General features: G+C 37.5%; 2 protein-coding genes across 7 annotated transcripts in view; both read left to right on the forward strand.

The window, feature by feature from the left end:
• Positions 1–285: 285 nt before the first annotated feature.
• On the forward strand, positions 286–6,372 carry LOC110379892 (spondin-2). Its single transcript, XM_021339708.3, has 10 exons — positions 286–543; positions 806–1,002; positions 1,374–1,585; positions 1,967–2,164; positions 2,567–2,773; positions 3,115–3,375; positions 3,917–4,097; positions 4,302–4,359; positions 5,125–5,302; positions 6,241–6,372. Coding segments are annotated over exons 1-10 (1,593 nt in total). The 5' UTR covers positions 286–541; the 3' UTR covers positions 6,340–6,372.
• Positions 6,373–6,626: 254 nt separating this feature from the next.
• Positions 6,627–26,195, forward strand: part of LOC110380729 (DE-cadherin) — a 195,935-nt gene continuing 176,366 nt past the window's right edge. For 4 of the 6 annotated variants that reach the window (XR_010277643.1, XR_010277642.1, XR_010277644.1 and 1 more), the window contains exon 1: positions 6,628–7,167. Coding sequence is in view for 1 of the 6 variants with exons in the window: in XM_049837753.2 (XP_049693710.1) it covers positions 7,083–7,167 (85 nt within the window). In the remaining 5 variants the exon portion in view is untranslated. Of the gene's footprint in view, positions 7,168–26,195 lie in introns of all 6 variants that reach the window. The other 2 variants (XR_010277641.1, XR_010277645.1) reach the window with 1 other exon arrangement.

The following is a 26,195-nucleotide window of genomic DNA, read 5'->3' on the forward strand; positions in this document are numbered from 1 at the left end:
GTAATTAGGTACACATATGAACCGTAAACTTTAATTCAAATAGTGTTGCCATACCATTATGTTTTGTTAGTTCAAATATAAATGTAACATAGAACATAGACTATAACTTAATAATTCATACGTGGCGCTCTACAGCCCCTAAGTTCACCAAACATTTCTAACAACGTAGAACACAATAAACCGTACATTGTGACCAAAACCAGAAACAACAAAGTAGGTAAAGCAAACGTTTGTGGACCACTCTGAACGCATCTAAAAGAAATATGTCGTATTTCTTGCAGCTTGGCTCCGTTCCAACCACACGCTTCTTGGGTTTATTTTGAGTACGCCGCTTCCAGTTGACGGCGCTAGCCTAATCGATTTAACGAATTGAATTTACACCAATTTCGCTCTAACTCTAACAAATACCTATGTTTGTAAGACCTGCAGTTCAACACTAGTTGTTTGTGCTGGAGAAACTTCTACTGCGAACCCGTGGGACCGATCTAATGAGCGCTAATGTCCCAAGTTCTGGAACCCAGGAATTCGTGTGATCACTAAAATGTACGTACACATGTGAAGTTTTACTCTCATATAACCCAAATTATTGATAGAATTTGATAATGAAGAAACTTGTGTTAATATAGTATCAGAGTAAGTTTGGAAGTGACTTGCATGCTATTGGGAATTTATTAAACTTTCTCAACTATGTTCGAAAATTCAATTTGGTTGCGCTTTTGTGTTCTAATTAAGATTTTGGTAAACATGTTTCGTTTGCTATTGACGAATTTCAGGCGCTTAAAACTTTTGTTTTTTCTCATTGCAGGATCGCAGTACATGTAATATTATTGTTTATATCGGCTTCGTTTGTAAAAGGACAGCCGGGAAGATGTGATCAAACTCCACTACAAGCTACAGTACTTGAGCCGACAGAAGATAATGGCATTTACCATTTATACCTGGATATACCAAACACAAATTCATCCACGCCTAAAACTTATACTCCGGACCAAACTTATGTTTGTGAGTTTTTATATAGTTTGTTAACTTTTGTATTTTTTATTAGTTAGTTAAAACTAAGTCGCATTTTCTACAAGTAATCTGCCAAACAGCGTATAATTGCTATCACTATTTTGTCAGGCCCCAAATACTATGCCCAAGTGGTTTACTTTTGTAGATTGAAAACTTTTAACTAAATGGTAATCACTGTTATTATGATATAACAAGCTGTAGTTGTGCATGTGCTGTCGTACAATATAGCTACTTATGCATGTTATATACAGGATATTTGTCAAACTGCAAATAATACCTGTCACGATTTTGACAGGCGCTAAGCGACTCGCACACTTTGTTCAGAAATAAAAACACATTAAAACTTTTTGCTTATATTCTAGTGACAATTCAAACAACGGATCTTGCCCGTCCATTCCGTTGGTTCATGATAACTGCCGAAGACCCTGACGTGGACAACAATATCTTTGAGTTCAGCCACAAGAACATAGATGTTGGCAGCCTCAAGACTTTGGATGTCGATAAGTCGCGATACAGCGAGAGATGTTCCATCTCTGTTGAAAATGCTGACAACTCTGATAAGACTAGAGTAGCGGTAATGTGTATTTTGTGATTTGAGTTGCTACCTAATCCTCTTATGTACTCCTCATGTACTCTCCTTGTGTACTTCCTTATGTACCCTTCTACTACTCTACTACTTTCATGTCCTCCTTTACATGTATACTTCATATACTCCTTCATGTACCTGAATTAAACAAATGTGAATGGATATTATTTTTTAAGTACCTATGGATGCTCCCTGTCAACTTATTGGGGTATTTTATTATCTTATATAAAGGCGTACCTGATCATTGAGTAGGCTTTTGGGGGACACTGGACATCTTCCTTAGATCAGCGATGGCTATAATTATTCAATCCTATTTCGTTATTCATACTGAAGCACTGCAATATTTTAATCACCTTTTTTGTCGATCAGATTCACTGGGTGTCTCCAAAGCAAAGTTCTAGAAACCAAACAGTGCGCATCCGTGCTATGGTGGCTGAAAACAATGAGGTTTGGCACACTGGCGACAATTTAACAGTTATTCTTTATAAGAACACGGATAAAGCACTGGATAGTCCACCTTTTCCCGTGCTGAAGTACTGCAACCTTTGTAGTGAAGCGAGGTATGAGGTGAGTCAGCCTATGGTTATTTATTGGAAAACTAAGGGCCTTTTACAAATGGTATGTTCCTCTGCTTTACAAAGGGTGTCAATTTAGTTTCTTGTGTTGCGAGTTTGCACTGGAAAGAGTGATACATTTAAAAGTCAATAATATTCGTTTTGATGTTTAAAATAGAGAAAAATTTACCCTATTCTTTGTATATTTATATAGATTGTTTTAATTGTACTAATATAACGCTCTTATTATTGTACTTGGTGAGTATAAAAGGATATTCAATCTAAATTGACATACCTACTGGGGGGAACGAATGACAAACTAGTACAACAAACATGGGTAACATGGAAGTTCGACCATCTTGATAATATCTCAACTATACCAAACCACTTAAAAAACAAACAACAATAATTCCAGGTGATATTCTACGGCAAATGGTCCCGGGTAGCCCATCCTCGCCACTACCCGAGTAAGCCGGATGAAAACGGTTACTCGCACATGGTGGGGTGTTCCCATGCATACAACTTCACGCTGTGGAAGCAGGGCATCAATGCCAGTGATGGCCTGAAGGTGTTAGCTGAGGAGGGAGATAGTAGAGTCATGGAGAGGGATATTATTTCTAATGTAAGTTTCTGATATGAGTTCAAAATTTAACAATGAAGACAAATAATTTTACCTAGTAGCCTGCAACGAAATTCCACAACGAAGCACAACCAGGGAAGGAATTTGCAAATACAAAATCGATATTAACAATTTATAAATGCTAGATAAGTACTCACCTACTAGCTGTATTGTATATCTGTATTGGACCTATTTACCTGCCTAAGTTGGCGTATCAACTATCTGCCACAAGCATATCCTATTCTAATGATCACCAGCTTAAAAAAAATGTCTTACAAACAGCCTACACACTGGTACCTTTAGGTACATTTTACAAAACATAAAATCCATGTTAATCCTTTCAGATGGCCCCAACAAGCGGTACAAGAACTCTCATCCGCGGTAAGAGACGCCACCACCCATACATGTCGGAAGCCTCCCACGCACTCTTCAGGGTCGACAGGTTCCACCACCTGTTCTCCATAGCTGTCGGCATGAGACCATCACCTGACTGGTTCCTGGGTACCTCGCAGTTTGAACTGTGCACGGAAGATGGCTGGGTTGAAGAAGAACAGATTCCTCTGTTTCCTTGGGATGCGGGCACTATGGATGGAGTGTCTTATGAGGTATGCGAATGGAATCTATTGTGTTTTATCTTTGACAAGAATGGGTAGGTATGTAGATAGGAATGTAAAAAGTATGTGATGTATTCTTCGCAACTAGCTTTGTTTATTACTTTACTATCGTTCTTGTTTATGTTACGATAATCCCTATTGATTAATATTTTTCGTAATCATCATATGTACCTACGGCTAAAAGTAGATATCTAGAGAGAATAATTTCATGTCAATTAATCACCATCAATACCAGCTTCTGCCAGCGGTTTCAGCCGCATCCCGGATCTGTGTGTGAGTGGGCTATCTAACACTGAAATAATTTTTCATATCCAGTCAGTACTTCCTGATATTAGCACGTTCAAACAAATAAACTCTTCAGCTTTGTAATATTATAGTAGAGAAGATAATGAATGTAGACATTAAATTTACAAATAGTAGGAACTTCAAACCAAAGTGAACTTTCATAACAACATGTGTTATGAAAGTGCAAGCAAGTGCAAGCAAATGTGCAAATAAATACTTTGAATTTGAACAAAATAATCTGTTGCAGTCAGTCAAAACAGTATCGACACCTCGTGACAACGTGGAGAGAGTGGAGGTGGGCTCCTTTGACAAGGACTCGCCGTTCTACCAGATGAACCTCAACGAGCTGAAGCCATTCGCTCTGCTGAAGGTCAGGAGACTGGACGTGTTCCCTTTGATAGGGGCTGAGTGTAGTGAGACTGAGGAAGGTAATTAGATAGATAGATTTATGTACCCTAATATTTAATGGTACAGTCAACTTCAGGTCAGTGGTAACAGTTTTATAGGAAAATCGTACTTATTACTTTTGAGTTAAGGTGCGTGACAGTTACCACTGATGTGCAGTCTACTGTACATATAAATATTTGCGTATTTCTTTATAATTTTTTTGAGTAAATAAAAAATCGTTTTAGAGGAACCTGATGAAACGCCAGATGAAGGAGAACAAGAAGAAGAAGAAGATGAAAATGAGTAAGTATTACATGAACTTATCATCATTATTACAGTAACATTCACTGTAATTTATTGTACGTGTAATTCTGAGGCCATATTCCCCTCCCTCCTCTGATCCACTAGTAACTTAAAAATGATGTTTAATTTGCCACCATTGAGTTTGGACCAACCTCAAGTATGAGGGCGCGGGGTCGATCCCAGGTCAGGCAAGTACCAATGCAACTTTTCTAAGTTTGTATGTACTTTCTAAGTATATCTTAGACACCATTGACTGTGTTTCGGATGGCACGTTAAACTGTAGGTCCCGGCTGTCAGTGAACATCCTTGGCAGTCGTTACGGGTAGTCAGAAGCCAGAAAGTCTGACACCAGTCTAACCAAGGGGTATCGGGTTGCCCGGGTTACTGGGTTGAGGAGGTCAGATAGGCAGTCGCTTCTTGTAAAGCACTGGTACTCAGCTGAATCCGGTTAGACTGGAAGCCGACCCCAACGTGATTGGGAAAAGGCTCGGAGGATGATGATGATTGAGTTTGGTACGAACACACTTCTCACACAAATATTCTACATTCTATAATGTATTTATAAGAATATATACTTTAAAACATAACCGTCACCGCACATCATCATCCTCCGAGCCTTTTTCCCAACTATGTTGGGGTCGGCTTCCAGTCTAACCGGATTCAGCTGAGTACCAGTGCTTTACAAGCTATCGTCACCGCACAGACGTCATAAATATCTTATTTACCCAAGTTCTACAGCCCTAACTTCTGACGTCACTATTCCAGACCCCAAGAAGAGCCCCTTCTAGCTGAAGTTAAACAAGACCTGGATGAAGACAAATGCTCCATCAGCGAATGGGGCGCCTGGTCTCCCTGTGTATTGGACAGGGGAAACTGCGGACTTGGAGAGAGGAGTAGGAAACGATATCCATTGCAGGCTAATATTTATGATGGGAATTATGAGGTAAGTTATTATTAACTAGCCGTTTTCACGGTTTCACCACCGTCCGGTGGGCCCTACTGCCTGTACCGGGACAAAATATAGCCTGTGCTAGTCGGGAATCGAGTTTTTGAGTTTATCCATTACAAAAAAACAAACCAACAAACAAAAATAAATTTTCCTCATTATAATATTAAATTAGTAATAAGCCTTAAGTGAGTATATATGTAGTTAACTGTATCTTTTGATTGTGAGGGACTGAGAGTGTGATGGTTAGCTTCCCAATGTGTGTATGAAAATAATCAGTCACAATATAGTTTCTGCTTACCACGTCAAAGAAACCAAGTTTCATACTAAAACACGAAACAGACAAACTAGTACGAGGTTTGCAATAGGTACCGAAGTTTATGACTACAATGTCACAACGTCTGTCAAAACTAGAACGAGTGGTTTACTTCCAACGGTAAAAAATACCACGTCAATCTTGAAAAAACTCGTGCTTGACCGTATTCATAATATTCTCGTCAAAGTATGTTCATTAGTTATGACGATTAATTCCACGAATAAACGAGTGAAAACATATACAATACATATGTATTTTTATATCGGATATATTTCAATATTTTTTATATCAAAATGAGGAATAATATAATTAATAATTAATTATGTTGAACTACTTAGTTGCAAATTCGTTAACGCGAGAATCGAACCCGCTTCTTGCAATTTACCAGTGCGCGACTTGCCTTCGAATGAACCGTCTCTTAGAGATGAATGACCTCATAACGAGTTAAGAACGTTATAAAACCAACAAAATGTAGGTACTCTAATCACAGAATAAGTAGTGATATCACAATGATATCTCTTTATCTTTCAACACAATGATTTAATTACTTACTATTTTCGTAACACATACTTCGTTAAAATCAACACCAAATAATTAGAGCATTCATCCATTGTTTCAGTATCAAGATAATGCACAAGCGCAGCCGATGAGCAGCAACTGTGAAGATCAAGATACTAAGTTAGTTGAATATGAGAACTGTTTCGTCGATTGTTATTAGAACGGATGCATAAGAAAAGCCACTACATGAATAGACGGGTATTTTATTTCTGTACTTACCTGGATTGACTAGGCGTGGACTCGGAACAGGTTTAGGTCGCGGAGAGATTCTGTCTTCTCGTTTTTGCGCGAAAATAACCAGTTGGAAGTTGCCGGCCGGTAACCGAGCGGGCCCGAGCGACGCCAGGCGGCGCCACTGTCAACATTGTTTGTGCTCGTCCAGTATGAACATAGGCGCGGATCGCGCATGCTCCGAGCGCAACGGCCCGCCTCGCGCGCTATCCAACTTGTTGATTGTTCACTCACTTCACGCTAGTTCAGTCGCGAACGATGCGCCGGGTGGTCGCGTCTCGCGTACGCACCGTTGTCGCTCCGAACTTCGAAATTGTTTTACGAAAATATGTGAAGTTTCCAAATTCAAAATTGTGTAGAACTACCGTGCCGAACGTGTTTAATTGTGATCAGTCCATGTAAAACGTTATAAATAAGTAGTTTTAAGTCATTGAAACTTAATAGGCTTACTCGTTTTACCTGCATGCCTCGTCCCACGTCTGAGCGGTTACCTACCTTATCGGATAAACGAACATTTTTCAAATGGATGTGCGTTTGAAATCTGTGATAGTGTGCGTGTTATGTGTTTTAAGACTTCGTGAAAGCGTTGTAGGAGATTGTGACAAGTTTTTACTATAGTGACGTGCTCGGAGTAGTGATACGAAAAAGTTGAATTAGCTCAAGTCAAGAATCATGTTCGTGCGCGGGAGTGAGGGGGGCTTCCTCACCGCGTTGTTGCTCTATTCGCTAGCGGTGGCGTCGGCGCAATACACAAAAGGTAAAAACTGCTTTCTTACCTGTGCACACGCAGCCCTACGTTTGTCGTGGTGCTTTGTTCTATTGCCTTTTGTTCGCTTCTTGGAACGTCTTTTGAATTTTTAAAATGAGTGCCTAAATGACGTCATAAACAAGTTCTGATGTTCGTACTCTTACTCATTCTTGGTTTTATAGTCTAGGTAGGAATGTGGTATTTTATCTTGGCAATTTTCCGGATATTATATTGCAATATCGATGGTCAATTTACCTACATGAATGAAGTGTTTGTTTCCTGTTTCTTGGTAAAAGCGAGTGACTAAGTAAATGACTGTTACTGACGACAGTGACGGCCGCTTGATAACGGAATTTTACGATAAGGCGGGCGCACCTATCAATAAATTCTTACCTGCTATACTTAGATATCACGGTGGTAAATAATAATAAGCATTGTTGCTTGAGAGATAAGTAGGCGGTTGTAGTGAGTCGGCTCTAGCTACCTTTAAATAGTAATAATAATACCCCTTTGCAGAGGAATTTGTAATGTTTGACTTGAAGGCGGTTGGTATTTTACCTACACTCAGTAAACCTGCCTACTCTATGTCTTATTTACTTGATAAAACTAAGTGCAAGTGAGTAACTAAGTACTTGTGTTGACAATGACGGTTTTTCCAGTCTGTTTGCTTAACTTGTTAGAAGGCAGGTTCTGACTTACTACCTAGGTATGTTGATAAAATAAGTACCTAGGTAATTAATTAATGAATGGTGCCTGCGACATTATACCTGCATGGAAGGTACTTACCTACTTTTAAGATTACGCAATAAGTATATCTATTCTATTCTAAAAGATGCCATTAATACGTAAAATAATAATAACTCAGCAGGTAGGTAAGAAGGTTACCTTCCCATGGGAAAATTTCTCACAAAATTATTGTCATTTGTTAGGTATCTTTGAAGTCATTTGTGCCATAAAACCAGTTTTAGACGTCTTCTAATTTCGAGACTTATTATTATACACGTGTCATTTTTTCATAAAAACACCAGGTATAGGTATACCCTCCTACCCATTCGACCCATTTAATAAATTGCTTAGGTTTTTCTCAGTAAGTATTATTTAACAGTAGGTACCTAATGTGTTAGGTAGCCAAGATACCTGTACCTAACTACTAAATTAGTTCTTAAATTACTTAAGTAGGTATGTTGGTAAATTAGTCAAGTCATATGAATCACCATAGGTAGGAAGTTGTGCAATAGTACCTACTTACCCATCTGAGAAAAAAAGTGCCGTTAAAAGAACACGTCATTTAAATCGAATAGGTACGTCATTCGAAGTATTTTTTTTTAATTAGGTACTTACAAGAAGACCTACATTTATCTTCCGCAATTTTATTTATAAAGTTCTTTGCTTCAATAACTGGTTTAATTTAATACAACATTTATTTTTACGAAGATTGTCTTGAGTCATCCATCTACAGAATCTATCCAGGATTATGATTATGAACATGGTTCTAAGTCTAGAATATGTGTGTGTCTTATCAACTCAATTACTTATTCATTATTAACAACTTGTCATTTGACAAATTAGGAAATAAACAACATGTTTAACTCATCAATAATGCATAAACAATAAACAAAATAGGTGATAGTAGCCATTGAAGTTGATTTAAGAATTCACTGACAAGGTTTACTCTATTTCTTCCGCTCTCCGTTCAAGGGCCGAAATTCTCTTGTCGATGACAAAGGGACGAGGCTAATAAAAGAAAACAGCTACACAGTTTATTGGGCTATTTTAACACGAATACCTACTCAAAAACTAGGAATCACATAAAATGCATAGGTAGGTATGTAGATGTAAATCATTTTTCGGATAAATAGTGGCAAGCTTAGGTAACACTGAAGGCACGTAAAATTAACAGAAAAAATAGACGTCTGATGACACGAAGTGGTAGGTCTGTTGGTGAAACTGCAAGGCAAAACTAGTTGAGTAAGTATTTAATAATAAAATAATTCTCCAAGAGGTCAGCTATTAGCAAAGATGGTCGATAAAGTCATTTGTCTCGGTGAAAGGCGATCGTGACCATGGCAGGCTATTGTTTCTCAGAATTGCTCCGGCCAGGAGTATGAAAGTCCCCTTCATATGACCCAGATACCCATGTATTCATGGCTAGAAAGGTTTCAGCTGTCTTTTTATTGTTTATTAAATCACCTTCATATGATCTTTTCGTTATTTTCTATTGCGTAAGTAGGTATTTGTTAGCCCTTTCTTGTCCGACAAAAGTTATTGTTCTAAAAATATCGAGCCTGTTATGGAAAAACATCGTAAGCGACAAAATATAGGTATTTCACTTTTTGATCCTTACGTCAAGTTAAAATTATTTAGACCTTATTGCGAAGACCCCTAAACTCATATTTAAAGAAACGTCAAAATTATAACAAGAAAAAAATAGTATCGCAAACGACAAAAATTAAAGTTTCAAATAGTAGAGCAAGCAGAATTATCGTAACCAACTTATCGTAAGTAACATTTGTTATTTACGATAAAACTGCAGTCCGTACTATCTGACCAAAATCTGTGTTGCGTTTAGTTATCGTTTATGCATGTTGATTATTTGCAGAAAATGATACTTGAATATAATTTTTTTGACTGCATGTTTATTTAAATGAAGTAATATTAAATTTAGATTTTTTACTTTATACAATATTGAAATAATATTAAACTTGAACATTAAAATGAATGTTGAAAAAATATTATAGCCGAGCAATAACTAAACACTGATCGTCAGAAAGGTTCAAGTTCAAACTTGTTCGAAATAACGATGCAGCGTCTTGCTAATAACTCTTGTTGTTGTTTAGTAAAGTAAAGAACTACTGCCAAACGTGTAATTACGAGCATCAGTGTTGCAAAGTTGATTAGTTTTAGTGCAGGACGCACGTATGTAAGTACAATAAATATTATTTTTGTTGTTTAAGAGATGGTAAAGGTTGGTGGTATGTTATTTTTGAGTGAATTGGGTGTCCGCATGTTATTTTTTAAGATCATTATGTTTCATTAACCGATTTACGTGTACTTACTTTCTGCTATTGGCTTGAAAATAAATAAATACGTAAACATTGTAATGTATGATGCATGACGATGAAGTTGCTGTTGGGTTGTTGCTGGGGAGTGTTCCACCACTTCTCCTTCCCACCAAAAACACATAGGAAATGGTGAAGGGTGGGCGTTTGGGGGCTGTCTTTTGTAAATTTCTGATGTTCGAAAAGTGCTGTTTTGCAGCCAAATTTGAATAAACGATTTTTGATTTTGAGTTGTTGGGACTTCTATGTAAGTTAGTCTAGTACTCACGTGTTCTCAATCAGCTTTGGTGCAGGAGCATGATATCATAATTTTCTTTTCAGAATTCCGAAAATCATCATGAATAGTGAAGTCCAAAACCAACCGGTCTTAGTTCCGTACCGAAATTCAGATTCGACGCACTGTAGTAGTAGTTCAGAAATAGATGATAGTGATGAATCTTGGGTAATGCCGATGAGCAAAAAAGTAAAGAGGCATTTTGAATCTCCTCATCATACCGACTCAGCGTCTACATCTACAGCTTCGTCTACGGCTTTGCGTACATTTTTCGAAACTTACAGCAGTTCTAGCGAATCAGAATGTAACGATGGGATAGCTGATGATGATGAAATAGTAGGTGAAAAAGGATTCAGAAAGAAACGTCCCCTACCAAAGCGATTACAAGCCAAATCAGAAAGATGTTCCGGTAAAGGAAAAAAAGTTCAACCAAACCCTTGTGCAGGGAAAAAGTGTGGTAATGAATGTGAGTTGAACTTTAGTGATGAAGATAGAAGGAATATACACGAACTTTACTGGGGTTTAGGGAGTTCCGTAAGACAACGAGACTGGCTACTGGCATTAGTCGAGGAGACAAATATTCGCCGGCGAAGAGTAGAATGTAGTAGGCGATCAGTCTCCTATCGGTATTACTTTCCTTGTGGAGAGGGTGGCAGAAAGAAAGTGTGCCAGCAATTTTTATTAAAAACGTTAGGAATATCACAGATGACGTTAAGATATACCCTTAAAAATATAACTGCTATAAAAGTCTCTAAGCCAGATGAAAGAGGTAAATCAACACCTACAAAAAAATATAGTGAGTCAGTCATTGAAGCAGTAAAGCAGTTTATAAAAAAACTTCCAGCAGTCAAATCCCATTATTGCCGAAATAAAGGAAATAAATTGTATTTGCCTTCCGAATTCCGAAATTTGACATACTTGTATAATAAAGTTTATCTGCAAGACGAGACTGTAAAAGAAATAGGTTCTGTGCAGAAACAAACTTTCAAAAATATTTTTAGAAATAACTTTAATATAGGTTTCCATCTCCCGAAGAAAGATAAGTGTGCTATGTGCGAGCGCATCAAACATTTAGATGGTACAGCTCAAAATGATGCCACAAATTCAGAGGAATATAAAAATCACGTCAAGGAAAAAGATGCCGCAAAAAATAAATTTTTGGATGATCAGGCTCGCAGCAAAAGCTCGAGTGATTTTTTGTGTGCGAGTTTTGACCTCGAGAAAGTCTTGACTACCCCGCACGGAGACAGTATAAATTTATATTATTCAAGAAAATTGGCCTATTTTAACGAAACTATTTACGAGAGTGGAACTAAGAATGGATATTGTTACTTATGGCATGAGTCTGAAGCCAAAAGAGGTTGTAATGAAGTTTGTACGGTGATTTTTAAGTACCTCAAAGCGATTGATGAGAAGGGCGAGCATTCATCTTTAGCTTTGTACTGCGATAGTTGCTGCGGACAAAATAAAAATAGAGCGATGCTTTCAATGTTGTCGTACTTCATAAGTAATGTTGCAATGTTCATTGAGGACATAACGATAAACTTTTTGATTCCTGGGCATACAATGATGCCGGTAGATTCTGTACATGCAACCATCGAAACTTTTATAAAAGGAAGAACAGTTTGGGCACCATCTCAATGGCCCACATTAATTTCAAATGCCAGAACAAATCCAAAGAATTATGAAACTAAAATGTTAGAAAATGCCGATGTCTTAGACTGGAAAAAATTTGCAGATTTATATTTGCCAAAAACTATTAAAATTCCAATAACAAAAGTAAGATCAGCTTACGTCAAAAGAGAGAAGCCAAAAATTATTGAACTTAATTACGGGTTTAGTGCTGATTGCGAAAACCAATGCGTGGATTTGAGCTTTATAATTAGATCTCGCCAAAGTCAACAGCGTCTCCAGGCACCCACGGCGGCATACTCGGCAAAAATACCTATTGCTAAACCAAAGTACATGGATCTGAAAAAAATGTGTGACAAGGGTATAATTCCTGCACAATATGCGCAGGAATACCTTGCCTTGCCCTATGACGACAATACAAAGGACTTACTACCGGATGAAACTGACGACGAATGATTGATTTATTGATGTTAATGAAAATTATTGTAAATATAAATTGATTTGTTATGTTTTCGTTTTATTAAGAAAAAACTTGATATTAATATACCTGACATAAAGAAAACTTATAGCGTAAATGACGATTTTTGAAAAACAAGATTAAATTACGACCTTCAATTTTATCTTAAGCAACAAAAGTACTCATTATTAAATTCCTTCGGCATGATTTAATTGATTATACATAGATCCTAACGAGTTTTGCATATAATACAAAAACTAGACATGTCTGATTAACCAGTAAAAAATAAACAGTAAAATACGTCTCCTGTAAAATTGTTTGTTTGTTGCTTACGATGTTCTTCCATAACAGGCTCGATATAGCCGTAACTTCTACCACCTTATGTTGCCCTGTTACGCAATGGATAGCCTTTATTTCTGTCTCTAAGACCTAACAATTTAGTGAATACTCTAAAAACGACGCAGAAGCTAACGAGTTTACCAAGAAAATCTGTCTAAATCTAAGCTTGATTTAAGATAACATTTATTGTATCTACGATAAAACACTTAACAAGAGAGGACACTTAACTTTGATTTCTAAAGTTGTGATACTTTGCCCAATGAGGGTTTTCTAAAATGGCAATCCACGAGGTGGCAGCACCGAGTCGTCAGGTCCAATAACTGTCAAAGTGCTTATCTTTACTATGAATAGTGAACGATTTTAGTGTTTTTTTTATTTTATAATTAAAGCACTGCATTATTGTTTTACTATTGCGGTTGAGTAAATAAAAAAAACTAAATCATATTGTGTTAACAAATTTTTCAACAAGCTTTTCCTTAGTACCAGTGACTTTTGCACCTTCTCTCTTAGCTCAATTTTTAGTTCGGAAACCTTATTCTGACCGTAGTCCATAATAAAATCAATAACACTTCCAATATAACAGAATTTCAATAAACAATAAGTTCGGCACCTACAATTCCATACTATTTGACAGCTGTTTGGACCAGACGCATACGTGGCGCCACCCGGTGGCAGAAAAAATTTCAAAAACCCTCATTGTTTTCCTCATGGGACATAAAAACTATTGTTCTTCTATTAAACCATGACAAAATAGGAAAACAGCGCATTAGATATTGAAACTTAACGTGTAAACAATAAGGTTCCAATTTCACAACCTGAATAGGAGTTCCTAAATTAAACCGTAAGTTTTTTTTTCGCTCAGCGTTCGCAAAGCTGGCTGCCAAACATTTTAAAACATGCACAACAAACAAGGTTATGAGTTTGCAGGTCCTACTCCTAGCTACTTATTATGTACCATAGAGTTGCTAAGCCTTTCTGAGAACAATAGCAATCCCGACGGAGCCAAACCCACGACTCGTTCAAGTATAAGTATGAACTACTGTACCTTTCAATAAACCGGTAACAAACAGACTTGGTTACACTCGACTCGATATTTACATTCAATATGCAGGCTTATTCATTACGTTAGTGAAATTTTATGTACTAGGAGCAAGTTTGAAACTCTACAACAGAAAAGTGAGTTTTAGTTTAGAATGCAATTAAATGTATGAAAATGTGTTTTATTCTTGGATTAATATTTAAATCCAACGATAGCAAAGCCGTCTCAATTTATACCTGTATCTTAACACATTTCGTAAAGTTTTTATTTAGCAATCAGCAGAGAGCCTTCAGCGTTCAGTAGTAAACTTGTTGTTTTAAAATTATAAATAAAATACAGTAAAATACGCTTCGTAAGCCCTGTTCAGTCATGTATGACCCTCAGTAACACGAGCGTCCCACCAATAATAATTTCCTGTCCCTCACACAATAAGCCATTCATTAGCCTTAATTTATGCTCCTTGCTCTCACCTCAACCACTGACAATTCCTACAACATATGCCGAGTTTAATGAAGTACTTTTTATACATTGCGGCCTCCCTTCGAGTTATTACGAAGAGGTTATGAACTGAAGTGGTAATGGAGAGCAAAGTTTGCGGTGCGGCGCGTTTGTGCGCTTAGTGGTCCGTGTATGGCTTCTGTGACACGGCTGCCTATGTGATGACGTCATCATGCAACCGGACCATTCAATGGCCGCGGAATGCATGCAACATGGCTGACATTTTTATGAAAGGTAACAATAAAACCCAGTTTTGGTTTCAAAGCGGTGAGTTGCCGAAAATTTGAATGACTTTTTTTTGCATACTGTATTGATTTTGAAAACTTATTGGAAAATAATGACTAGCTCTTATACTTAATTACCTAGCCAGCGTTATCGTCATGCTTCAGCGAAAATCAAAAGCTGTGGATTTATTTTCAGTACGATGAACCTAATTTGGAGCAGTCGAATGCCGAATTCAATTCAGAACATTATAATTGGGACAAAACACAAAACGTATTGTGCTGAAGCAGAGATGTTACAATACAAAATGCACGATATCATGTCTAATTTATTAGGTAGGTCAAGCACCTAAGATTATTAAATCTTGCTAGGTACAGATTTACCGAGAATAAATAAATGTGAAAGGTTATCACCTAGCGATAGATTGCCTGAGTATCGCATTAACCTATTTCCGTCAATCGGCATCGACACAATAGCGATAAAATGAAAATTGCATCGAACGTGTCAGATGCAAACTACAGCAGATGCAACAAGAATTTGCCTTTTTGATTTTATTAATATTTAACATTAACGTCATGTTTAAACAAATTAATAATTTATTTTGGTAACTCATTCGATTGATGAGCTGTCTGCATGATTATTTAATTAATTAAATAAATAATGTGTGATAATAAAGCTCGGTTCATTTGAACTGTTGACAAAAGTAGGGATGTCCGACTGTCGTTCGAATTTTGAATACATATTTTGCCCATTTGGAAACCGCGCCTACAAAATCCATCGCCATCTTGAAATAAGAATGCACTCAATTTCTAGATACCTACATTCTGTTCGAATTTCAGAATCAAACATAGAATAGAATCTTGGCACAACGTATTCTAAGTTCTAACTCCCAGAATATTATAAACGCCATTTTACTTACCAACAACTACGCATTCACGTTACCTGCACCGCATAGATCAAATATTAAAATCAGAGCGGCCACTTCGCTATCGGACGCACTTTCTGCCAGGAACGGGCAAACCAGCCGTGCTATCGATGATATGATAACACAAGTTGTTTCGACCCGCCTAGTAAAACAGTTACGTGATTATCGTCACGCGAACTGACGTAGGTACTAGCATAGGTATTATAATAATAAATATGATGACTTCCAAAAATATTCCCGGCTGTAATTTTAAGCGTAATTATGTATGTACCTTTTATCTTTACAGAAAATGAGCGTTTCATTACTATTTTTGGTGTATATTTTCGTAGTTGTTTGCAAAAGCTTAAAAATAACATTGTTGTGAAAGATGTGGGTATACTACATAATGAAAACTCTATCCAAAGGACATTAAATATGAGAGATCAAGCAAAAAGTAGGTAGTTTTATTTCAACGTGTAATATTCGCGTAAGAGTCAGAAATCAATAGATCAAGCAAAACTTTTAGTAAATCATAGTCTTAATCAGATTTCCAGATCACTAGACCAGAGACGAAAACATCGAATTTCAATAAAACACAAAAATAACTGAAAGAAACACAGAGCATCGTTCCAAACACAAAAGCAAGGCACATTAAATAAAATACATGTTCTAGAATTGAATATTGTGAAACGAAAAAGGATTTTCTTATGAAATTTCTACGTGAATGCATAAAGGTAAGTATACACGAGGTAATTCGATCATGCCTATGTCTGCGTTGACATCTTAAGTAAGCACCTAATGGCAATCCTATGTTTCTGCTCTTTGAGTGGATCGAACACTGATGCTTTTCTCTTCAATGTTATAGTTCATGTGATGTCTGCATCAATTTTAATGTATTGAGCGGAGACGTTTTGGCATTTGCTTGTTGTATAATATACCTACAAGTACATAAGTATATACTTAAAAAAAATGTGATGGTATGAAAGGAGTGTACCTTTTTTCCATATATGCCTGTCGCATTCTAAACTTGCCATCGCTGAGATCAAAAATCCGACACCAAATTTTTCCGCCACATTTTGACTTAACCCAAGTCAAAACTACTCAACACTCCCGCTTAATTAAAGTTAAACTCCTAATTGGAATTCTAGCTAAACACAAATCCTAGTAACGAGTAGAACAAATTTAAATGTCCAAAGGCTATTTGTATTTTCTGCGCCAAACAGTAACTGTTAATCTTGCTGCCTCGGAAAACTGAGATAGTTCAAAGAATTACTGGGGCCGAGTACGACAAATATAAATACCTTCGCTGTTTTAGATGCACAAATACGAGGATATTGCTTAGTTTGTCTGCACTGTGTGCACTTTGCTTTTTATCTTTGCTGAGTACTAAGCCAGTATCACATTATGTGATTTATGTGCGTTGAGAAGTCTCTCCGTCCCGTGCTTCGAGCTTAAGCCTTAGCTTTGCATCAACAGACACGGGATCTAAGACTGGTTTTAATTAGAATTAATGCATCCATCGAAAGGCATTAACTATTGATCGATACAATTGGCTTATCTTAAGTCTTCTTCGAATGTTAGTCTCACTGCAGCTTTTTACATAGTCGTTTATTACAGCAATGTACGCTAGTAAATTTCCTAGAGCTTACACAATGCATAAATCGTCTCCTATCGCCAATCAAGAATATCCGTTCACGACAGTGTCGGGAATCTAACAAGATATCATCTCCAATATTAAGTTTCTTTGCGCAGCTGCATAGATGGCTATCGCTTTTAAAAATGCTTGAAATTATATCGTAATGAGTTTCCATTACTTCTAGTGGGCCATTTAGCTTTACGGGCTATGTTGAGAGTAGAAAAGTGCTCAGAGAAAACTAGCATTATGTTTATCCGTTGCCGTAGTGGGTACCTGTAGATTTTCACTCATGTTCACAGATTATCTAGGTTCTAGAAAATGGGTATACTCTGTGGTAAGATATTCAGTGTTAAAGGTCCGTTAAAGTATTTATTGAAATGGGAACTGAGCGACTTAAAGTCTTTGCGAAGCATAATCGAGTAGCTAAATCTTCTTATAGTTTTATCTCACGTTTTTATCGATGAAAGACGGCTAAGTACTAAAAGGAAAGTACATCAACTTATTTTCAGTCTGAGATGGTTGTTTTTCTTTCAATTTACTGCTAAGTATTTAAGCTGCTCAGACTGCCTGGACAGTATTAAATATTTGCTCTTATTTATTCGCACTAGGTTTAAACGCAATTGAATATTGTCATTAGCCCTGGAAAACCATTGTATTGACTTAGTGAACATCCTCAACATCATTTGAACAGATGTAATTAAGCTAGCGGATATCACAATGGATCCCTATTAGAGTTCAGCTATACGTTTCTCAAGGGTATCGTAGAATGCGATATAGGCTACAATCGGCTGGCCGAAACCTTCCGATTATTGCCGAACTATCCACCCACTAGATTGGCTAAGAAAACTGGGTCTGTTTGTCCAACTGTTCACGGAAATGTAATGAAACTTGGAGTTTGTTCAAAATGTTAGCGAGATTTTGGCGAAGCGATTTTTACTATGAAACGAAACACGAACAATCCTGGAATATAGAATTTCAAATTGTGATATTGGAAGAGGGGGACTATTAAGTAGGCTGCTGAGGCGTCACTTATTCATTGAACGCTATAATTAGGACAGCATTCGTCACACCAATTTTTGTTGAAACTTTCTTAAGCATTCTGTCAACTTAGTCAAGCAGTAAATGAAGTCTACAAAATCACAATGTGCTTCCTTAGAGCTTACAACAAACAATAGTAATTAATCGGGCCATATACAACAATAGATCCCTATTAAACGAACATCGACTGAATGCTCCCCGAGGGTATCGTTCCCGCAAAGCCATATCGCTCGATTTAAAAATAGACCCCCACGATTACAACCTTCCGTAGTGACAGGATTTTAATTGATTTTCGAGGTGACACGATTGTTAGTCTTTCTTCGGCGACTACTTTCCCGAAATTAACTTAAAATTACTTAGAAAATCAACAGGTTCAAGTGTACTAGAAGTTTGAACTTTGTACTTAGAAATTGTTTTCAGAGAATGTAGACATTTGTCGAGAATTTATTACCAAGTTTCAAGGTTATTGATTAAGGACAGACTAAAGAATAAAATCTTTAAAAATAAATTGCCTGTTCTAGCGAGTTCTATCTCGTGTTAGTTACCGTTGAAACTAGTTTCGATAGCTTCCGATTGCTTTTCGCTCTCACAATAGAGGCTTAATATCGACCTGCCTGCGAATAACGTACTTGTTATCGGTTTGTTAATTGTAAACGATCGCGCGAGCAGTTGGCGAGCTGTCATTCGTGAAATAACTGACGGTTATACGCCGAGTATGATTAGGTACGCGTACTCTCAGAAGTGGATGACGAGCGCTGTCGAGAGCCATCATAACAGGCTTTGAAATGAAGTGCGTTTCGCGCCAAGTAGCTACTATTAGTACTAGACCTCCGGCCGTGATTGCTCATTGTTGGGCAACTCACAATGCCCAATCAATGTCCATTCGCGCCCACAGAACGTTTTGGCAGCAATAACCATCGCATTTTACGTGAATCTTTTAACTCTGAGAATATTAACTTAATTACTGGGGAATTTGAGCTCTTCTTAATGCTGTAAAATATAGCATATTTAGAAGTAAAGGAATGGGTATTTTTGAAGGTCTGCCGTTAATTTTAATAGCTGAGACTTAGCTGTATTCAGGGCACGGTGCAATCATCGGAATTCTTGGTCCGTCTCCCTTTATACGGATATTTTACCCCATCCCCATAAATGGCGCCATTAAAAAGCTAAGACCGGGGAGGAAACGGAGCTACTTAAATATACTTTGCACGAATGCGCAAATTGATATAAAATACTTCATCTTTTGATATTTGTCTGACTGAAATATAGTCGCCCGCCCACAAAGATGCTTTATTTTCAATGTAAGTATTCAATATTCGTTTGTTTTAATAAATGTTTTTTTTTTAATGAAAATCAGTTTAACGATAAAATCCTCTTTTGTAATCATATTAGCTAATATAATTTTAACACCTATTTGAATATTTTAGGAACAAATTGAAGTAGGTGTACGTACTTGATTCGAACACCTTTAACATTTAAAGGGAAAATGGAAGCTTGGTTATTAATAATTAAGTAAAAACAATTCATGATTTCCTTGACCTTTTGCTGTTGGAGCTTCTAGGAAATACTGTGATATTATAATTCTGTCCTTTTCAAAGGGAAATAATGATAACCCTCCGAATTTTTTTTTTACATAAGTACATTAAGTAAAGGTTTAAAAACTTGCTGTTTTCCCGCGGTTTCACTCGCGTCCCGTGGCAACTACTGTCCGTATACGGATAAAATATATTAGAATTTTGCAAAGAGGTTCACTAGTTTCGGAACCAAACATAAAAAATGTTTCCTCTTTATCATACTCGTGTAGATATCTAGATATAGCCAAGTCTTAGCCTCAGTGGATTGTCTGGAGTCGCGGTCATTCTGTGGCCACTGGTTCGTGACTGGAAGGTCAACCAGCCTCAAGACTGATGCTCCTTACATAACCGCGCTTCCTTCACTGTAATTATATCCGATTTATGCTATTACGTGATTATATAAGGACTTTAGCATTTTACTTGCCATATTGTTGTTGGTAGTAATAACTTTATGTTTAGAAAGTATCAGGAATTTGATGTCTTTTCAAAACAGGAATGCTTCTATGTAGTTCGATTAAAGATGGAGCAAGGGACAAAGTAAGGGTCGTGTCAAATCGTGTGACTCTTATAGTGGAAAATAAGTCTTGAATTTTATAAAATACATCACTAAATAAAAAAGTACTTTATTATTCCCCTCTAAGAAAACTGACTCAGTACAGCACTTAATACATTATGCAAAACAACATTGTGTCTAGCAATAAAACTTTTTGTCTTTTTTCGCAGTAACTGAAGAGTCATCGTCCTATCAATTGTGTGATGTGATAGACGAGAACGTAGATTGTTTTAACATAACATTGACTTTCAAATAAACCTTCGTAAATAACATATATCCCTGATCGGGGAAGGTAACTGAATCCATGACGCCTACCGTTCCCGGTCCCGAAAGGCCAAAGAATCTATTACGCTCTTGACAGCCTCTATTTTTAGTTTTCGTTCCCCTAAAATTTTTGGTGGGAATAAAATTTAGTTTTAGGGTAGGTAATACCTAGGTATATACGAGCTATTCCCAGTAGAGAGAAATGAAATCATTACCGAATTTTTGAAGACCCAAGCTTCCAAAAGAAACTAGCGTTCACTGGGAGCACCGTTCTGGCACCGGGGATAGTTTAGCTATATCCCTTAAAACGAAATGATTAGATTTTATTATTCTTAGACTTCTTTATTTAATAAAATATTAATACTAGTATAGCTAAGCTAAAAATCCTTATCCATATTATGAATCTTGGTTTTCTCAACTTTATTCATATTAATAATATTTTTGATTAGCTTCAAGATACGTTGCGTTTGGTTACACGCTTCAAGTACTTTCGTTCCGTGTTCGATGTTGCGTCATGTTTTTTTTTCTTTTAAAGATGTAAAAAAGACTTTCTGGTCTCACGTGGTTTCAAGTGCTTGTGTGCCCAACCAACAAAATTATAAATTTAAAAAAACCCCCGACCCAAAAAAAGTACGCAATAATTATGACAAAAGGTTAAAAACGCTAAACCCTATAAAAAGCAAAAAATAACTTTTAACACTACGTAAACTAAATTTTGTCGTGTCGGGGGACCGCTCTAATTCATTACTTTAGATACGTGTTTTTTTTTTAACGAATGTTGTAATTAGGTAGGTATCATTTGATTTATGTAAGTATTTATGAAGGTAAAAAGCGGTCCCCCGACACGTCAAAATTTAGTTTACGTAGTGTTAAAAGTTATTTTTGCTTTTATAGGGTTTAGCGTTTTAACCTTTTGTCATAATTATTGCGTACTTTTTTTGGGTCGGGGGTTTTTTTAAATTTATAATTTAATTTTATTTCATGCTTTTTAAAGGAGTTCCTTAATTTTTCCTTCTTTCATTTAATTTATTTTATCTTGAGATGGGGTCGCTATATGCGATCTCGGCCAAAGGAAGCTGTTTAACAATCCTCATGACAAACTGGCTCTGGGAGAATTGCACAGATTGAGAAACAATAAAGATTAACCTTTGGACATTCTAGATTTTCAGCAAAAATATAAATCGGTTTATCCGTTTCATTCCGGCATTCCAGGATCCATCCGTCACATCCCATTTCCAGCATCAGGTTCTCGTCAATCAGAAACATGAAAAGAACTCGTCAAGACAAATTCAACGAGCCCAAACTCGATGGGTTTACTAAGAGGCAGTTCAGGGTTACGTCTCCTACCTTCGTGCCCTAACAGCAGACCAGCTCAGTGGTTCCAAAAGACATTAGTGTTTCAAATTTCAGATACCACATATACTTGCAAGTAAACTGAGCGTGTAACATTCCTATCACATCTAGCAAACGAGCTGATGACCTTGAAGACCTGAACCGATTTCCACCAAACATAGCTAAGAACACTCCCGACTGACATACCTTTTAAACAAAAAAAACCGCATTACAATCGGATCATCCGTTTGGGAGCTACGATGCCACATACACACACACACACACACACAGACACGTCAAACTTATAACACCCCGTCGTTTTTGCGTCGGGGGTTAAAAAACACTTTTATCAAGAAAAAGTTATACTTCAAAAAGAAATTCGACAATTACTTAATGTCTAGCAATATTTGCTAGAACTTCCGCCATATTTTTTGTAAAAAAGGTGTCTTATATCTGACGCCTTCAAAGTAATTCCAAGCAATTTGTCTTCGCATTTCACAACTCCATTAGCAATGTCATCCCCCCAACTTGTGGCCTGTCGTTAAAATATCAATCATTAAATGTTTTCCTCAGCATTTATCATAATTACTTACTGCTTCCGAATTTCAAGCCCCATCTAGAGAGTAATGTGGCGTTGTATAATTAGTGTTGGCATACCCTTTCAGTTTTTTGCGTTGCATAGTCTATTAAGCAAACACGTGTAAACATTCGTCCAGTCGTGTTAGAGGGATGTTTTTCAACACGCTAGCCCGGCTTTGACACGTGTTGCCATGAAACTGTGACATGTTATGAAAGTGGAATATCTCCCGTCCCGTAGGGCTGCCCCACATCGTTTCCTGCAGCGTCGCTAGCTTTCCTGCTTGTGACAACCCTGTTCATAACAATCTCGTTTTGTTATTCGGTTCATACGGGCAGTTTGGAATTTTAATACATTCAGTGTTTTGCTGGAAATTGAGGATTTGTTATTAATTAACGCGATTATTCAATTTAATGGCGAAATTGCTTTGTCAAGTTCAGGCTTGCATAACGATTAGGTAACAATTGCATTATTTAGTATGGGTAATGTATTTGGGTCTTTGGAATATGTTGTTACTGTACAGTTTTTTGCTAGTTAGTGTAAAGTAATGCAGTGTGAATTTAACGTTCCGCCGTGCTAGCCAAAAACTAATAAAACTGCGGGTGTCTTGTGGCCTCATATTTTACGCGAGCCACCGCGACAGCCCTGTCATTCCCATAGTATTGTTATTAAATTTTATCACCGCAAGTTTAGAGCGCTATTCATTATATTACATTTTATTTGGGGTGCGACTTGCGACATTTTTATTCAGAATTACATTGTTAAATTTTGTGCAAACAACAATCAGCGTTCTTGTAACCTCAATTTATGACGTTTGACGTACTTGAATAGGCGCCATTTTACTCGATTCAAGTAACGATAAAATCATAATCAGTGTTTATTTGAGACATCGGCCGTGCCATTCCGTAACATTGAAGTATGAAACACAAGTAGCTACCTACATAATGAGCGATAGTTGTTTATCAACTACTGATAATACTCACTTCTTTTTTTGGTTCATAAGGAGTACAAATAGCAACTGTTTTACAGATAGCAACTAGGGCATGCAATTTCGGTAAAACAAAAATTACCGGTAAAATTTCGGTAATAAAAATATTTTTACCGGTAAACCGGTAAAACGGTAATTTTTGTATTTTTTTTTAATGTGATATTATAACAATAAGATTGGGTAGTCTTAAAGCAAAAACTAAATAAATATGCAAAGTATAAGGTGGTAAACGTTTTTTGTGACGTGGGACGTAAAAAAAACATGTCAGTACCATCCGTACGCGATGTCGCCGACAAAATGCAAGAGAAACAGCTGCGATGGTACGGACATGTAAAAAGGAGTGACACCTGAGGACATCGGCAGTGTGAATGTGATACTCAATCTCAATATACTCGGTCAAAGGCGCAAAGGCAGGCCAAAACCGTGGTGGTTGAGTGTCGTAATGAATGACATGAAAATCTGCAACTCGAAGAGGAAGATGTCTATTCAGGAGGATAGAGCGAAGTGGAAGAAGGAAGATACGGAAAGCCGACCCCGTCACAAGACGGAATAAATGCAAAGAATTACCGTAAAAAAATATATTTTTCATTAAAGTGAAAGCCCTTTTTAATGGTCAAATATCAAATGACAGCCTAGACTCTTTCTGTCTAAAACCCATGTTTTTTAGTAGGCGTTTTATGGACCAGGGCGTAGGCGTTTTAACTCTTTCGAACAATCCCGCGGCCCCGGCAGGCCTTGGCCCTGCTGGGCCCCACTGGGTTTGCTGACATCTCCCTGAGGAGCCCGTGTAACAACGCGCGCCGCTGACACGGGTCTGTTGTCTATGCAGACGGTGGAACGATGAGCCACCCGAACTCACCGCCCACAGATCGACGCCTACGGTGGCCGGGAGTCGTCTCTCGACCCTTGGCGCCCGTGGTGTCTTCCTGGTCCACTACAGCGGCTGGGATGAGAGGTGCTACTCGCAGTCGCTCCGCCGTCTCCTTCTCGAGCATGACTGCTTCGCAGAAGGAGGCGACGGCTTCCCATTCCCTCTAGCTCCGGACCATTGCTTGAACCAAGGAAGGACGCGAAAGGTCGCCGCTGCCTATTGCCTCGACGACAACACGGCGGTACCCTTCCCAGGCAGTGCACACCTGGACTGTGTGCTCCACCGCGTCCTCAGAGCTGTCCGCATGGTGGTGAAGTAAAAGCCCTTGCTCAGTAAGGTCATTGAGTAGGTAAAATAAGCATTAGCTACATTTGTACCTAGTATGAGCTGACAGCTATGAGGCAAAGCTAAGAGGAAAAACAGATTAATTTAGATTTTATAAATTAAGATGAGAAAGAAGATTTGTATCTAACCTAGAGATAGTTAAGGACACACAAGTTTACTTTCCTAAAAAACAGCATCTGTAACACTCTTACAATACGTAATGTATGCAACATTACATTATATTCAGGCTACATAACAAAGATTTGACGTTAAATGAACAATTGCTATATTTTATCAGAAAAAAGTAAAAACCGGTAAATTACCGGTTTCATATTATTTTTACCGGTAATTAAAAACTCGCAAAAATGGGCGATTTACCGGTAAAAACAAAACCGGTTAACCGGTATTGCATGCCCTAATAGCAACGTTGTCCTCCGACCTAGCTCAGTGTACCCGGAACACGTTAATGAATGAGTCATTTTACTTCGTAATGTTATTTGCTGATCAATCATTAAAACAAACTTTAGTCCACAGACTGAGTAAGGAATTCTATTAAACTCTTCGCGACAAACTTCGGAGGCATCTCAACAACTTTGAAGGACTACCTACTTAGTATCTAAGAGGCATTTTATAAGCTCCACTCGCCCTCCGCCCTCGACTTCGCTCAACAGCCAAAATTCGGCTTAAACTTGCCAGAATTGTTATCCAGTTTGCAATTATAATTGTATACTTCGCAAATTCAAACATATACAACGGAATAACGCAAATAAGGAAAATAAAACAAAGCTTGGAAATATGAGAGCTTGTCTCCTTTTGAAGTCGCGAGTTCAGACAAATAGAATATTCCAAACAAATTGAACTAGTTTAATGGGACCTACTAACATTTGCTGACCTGAGTTTTACCTTATTCAAAGTAGAGTGGCGTGTCCAAAAGAAGCTCTTAACACGATCAGAGGAAATAAAGCAACAATCCGGTGCGATTCGTGGAATTGTACACAAAAGTAATGGTTTATAAGGCGAGCCGTGGGCTCCGCGAGTTTCGCAAGTTTGTATTCGATTTGGCGGTGACTCACGGACCGAATCGAATGTATCGAGCGACCGCGGCACAACTTTCCGCTTTTATTGCCTCCCAGCCACGCTGGAAACCTTAAAAGTAACTTACATTAACTCTAATGTACGTATAACATTCACCCTTGTACGGACCGCGGACTTGGCTCGCAACAAATGTTCCCTGTATTTCAATATGGTGTTTGAAGGAAATTGTAATGTAAAATTTGTTATTCGACGGACTTTATCGAGCAAATCTAGGGAATATGCCGTGAGTCACGTTGCTGGCATAATAGAGGTGTACTGTTCCCAAAACAACGTGATAGTTTTAGTTTATAGTGTATAATAAAACCATTAGAGCATGAGGTGCAATGTTAATATTGTTCCGCGAGAGTAATATCATCAAAAA

This window comes from Helicoverpa armigera, chromosome 23 (assembly GCF_030705265.1).
Source record: "Helicoverpa armigera isolate CAAS_96S chromosome 23, ASM3070526v1, whole genome shotgun sequence".
In the NCBI taxonomy this organism is placed as follows: domain Eukaryota; kingdom Metazoa; phylum Arthropoda; class Insecta; order Lepidoptera; family Noctuidae; genus Helicoverpa; species Helicoverpa armigera.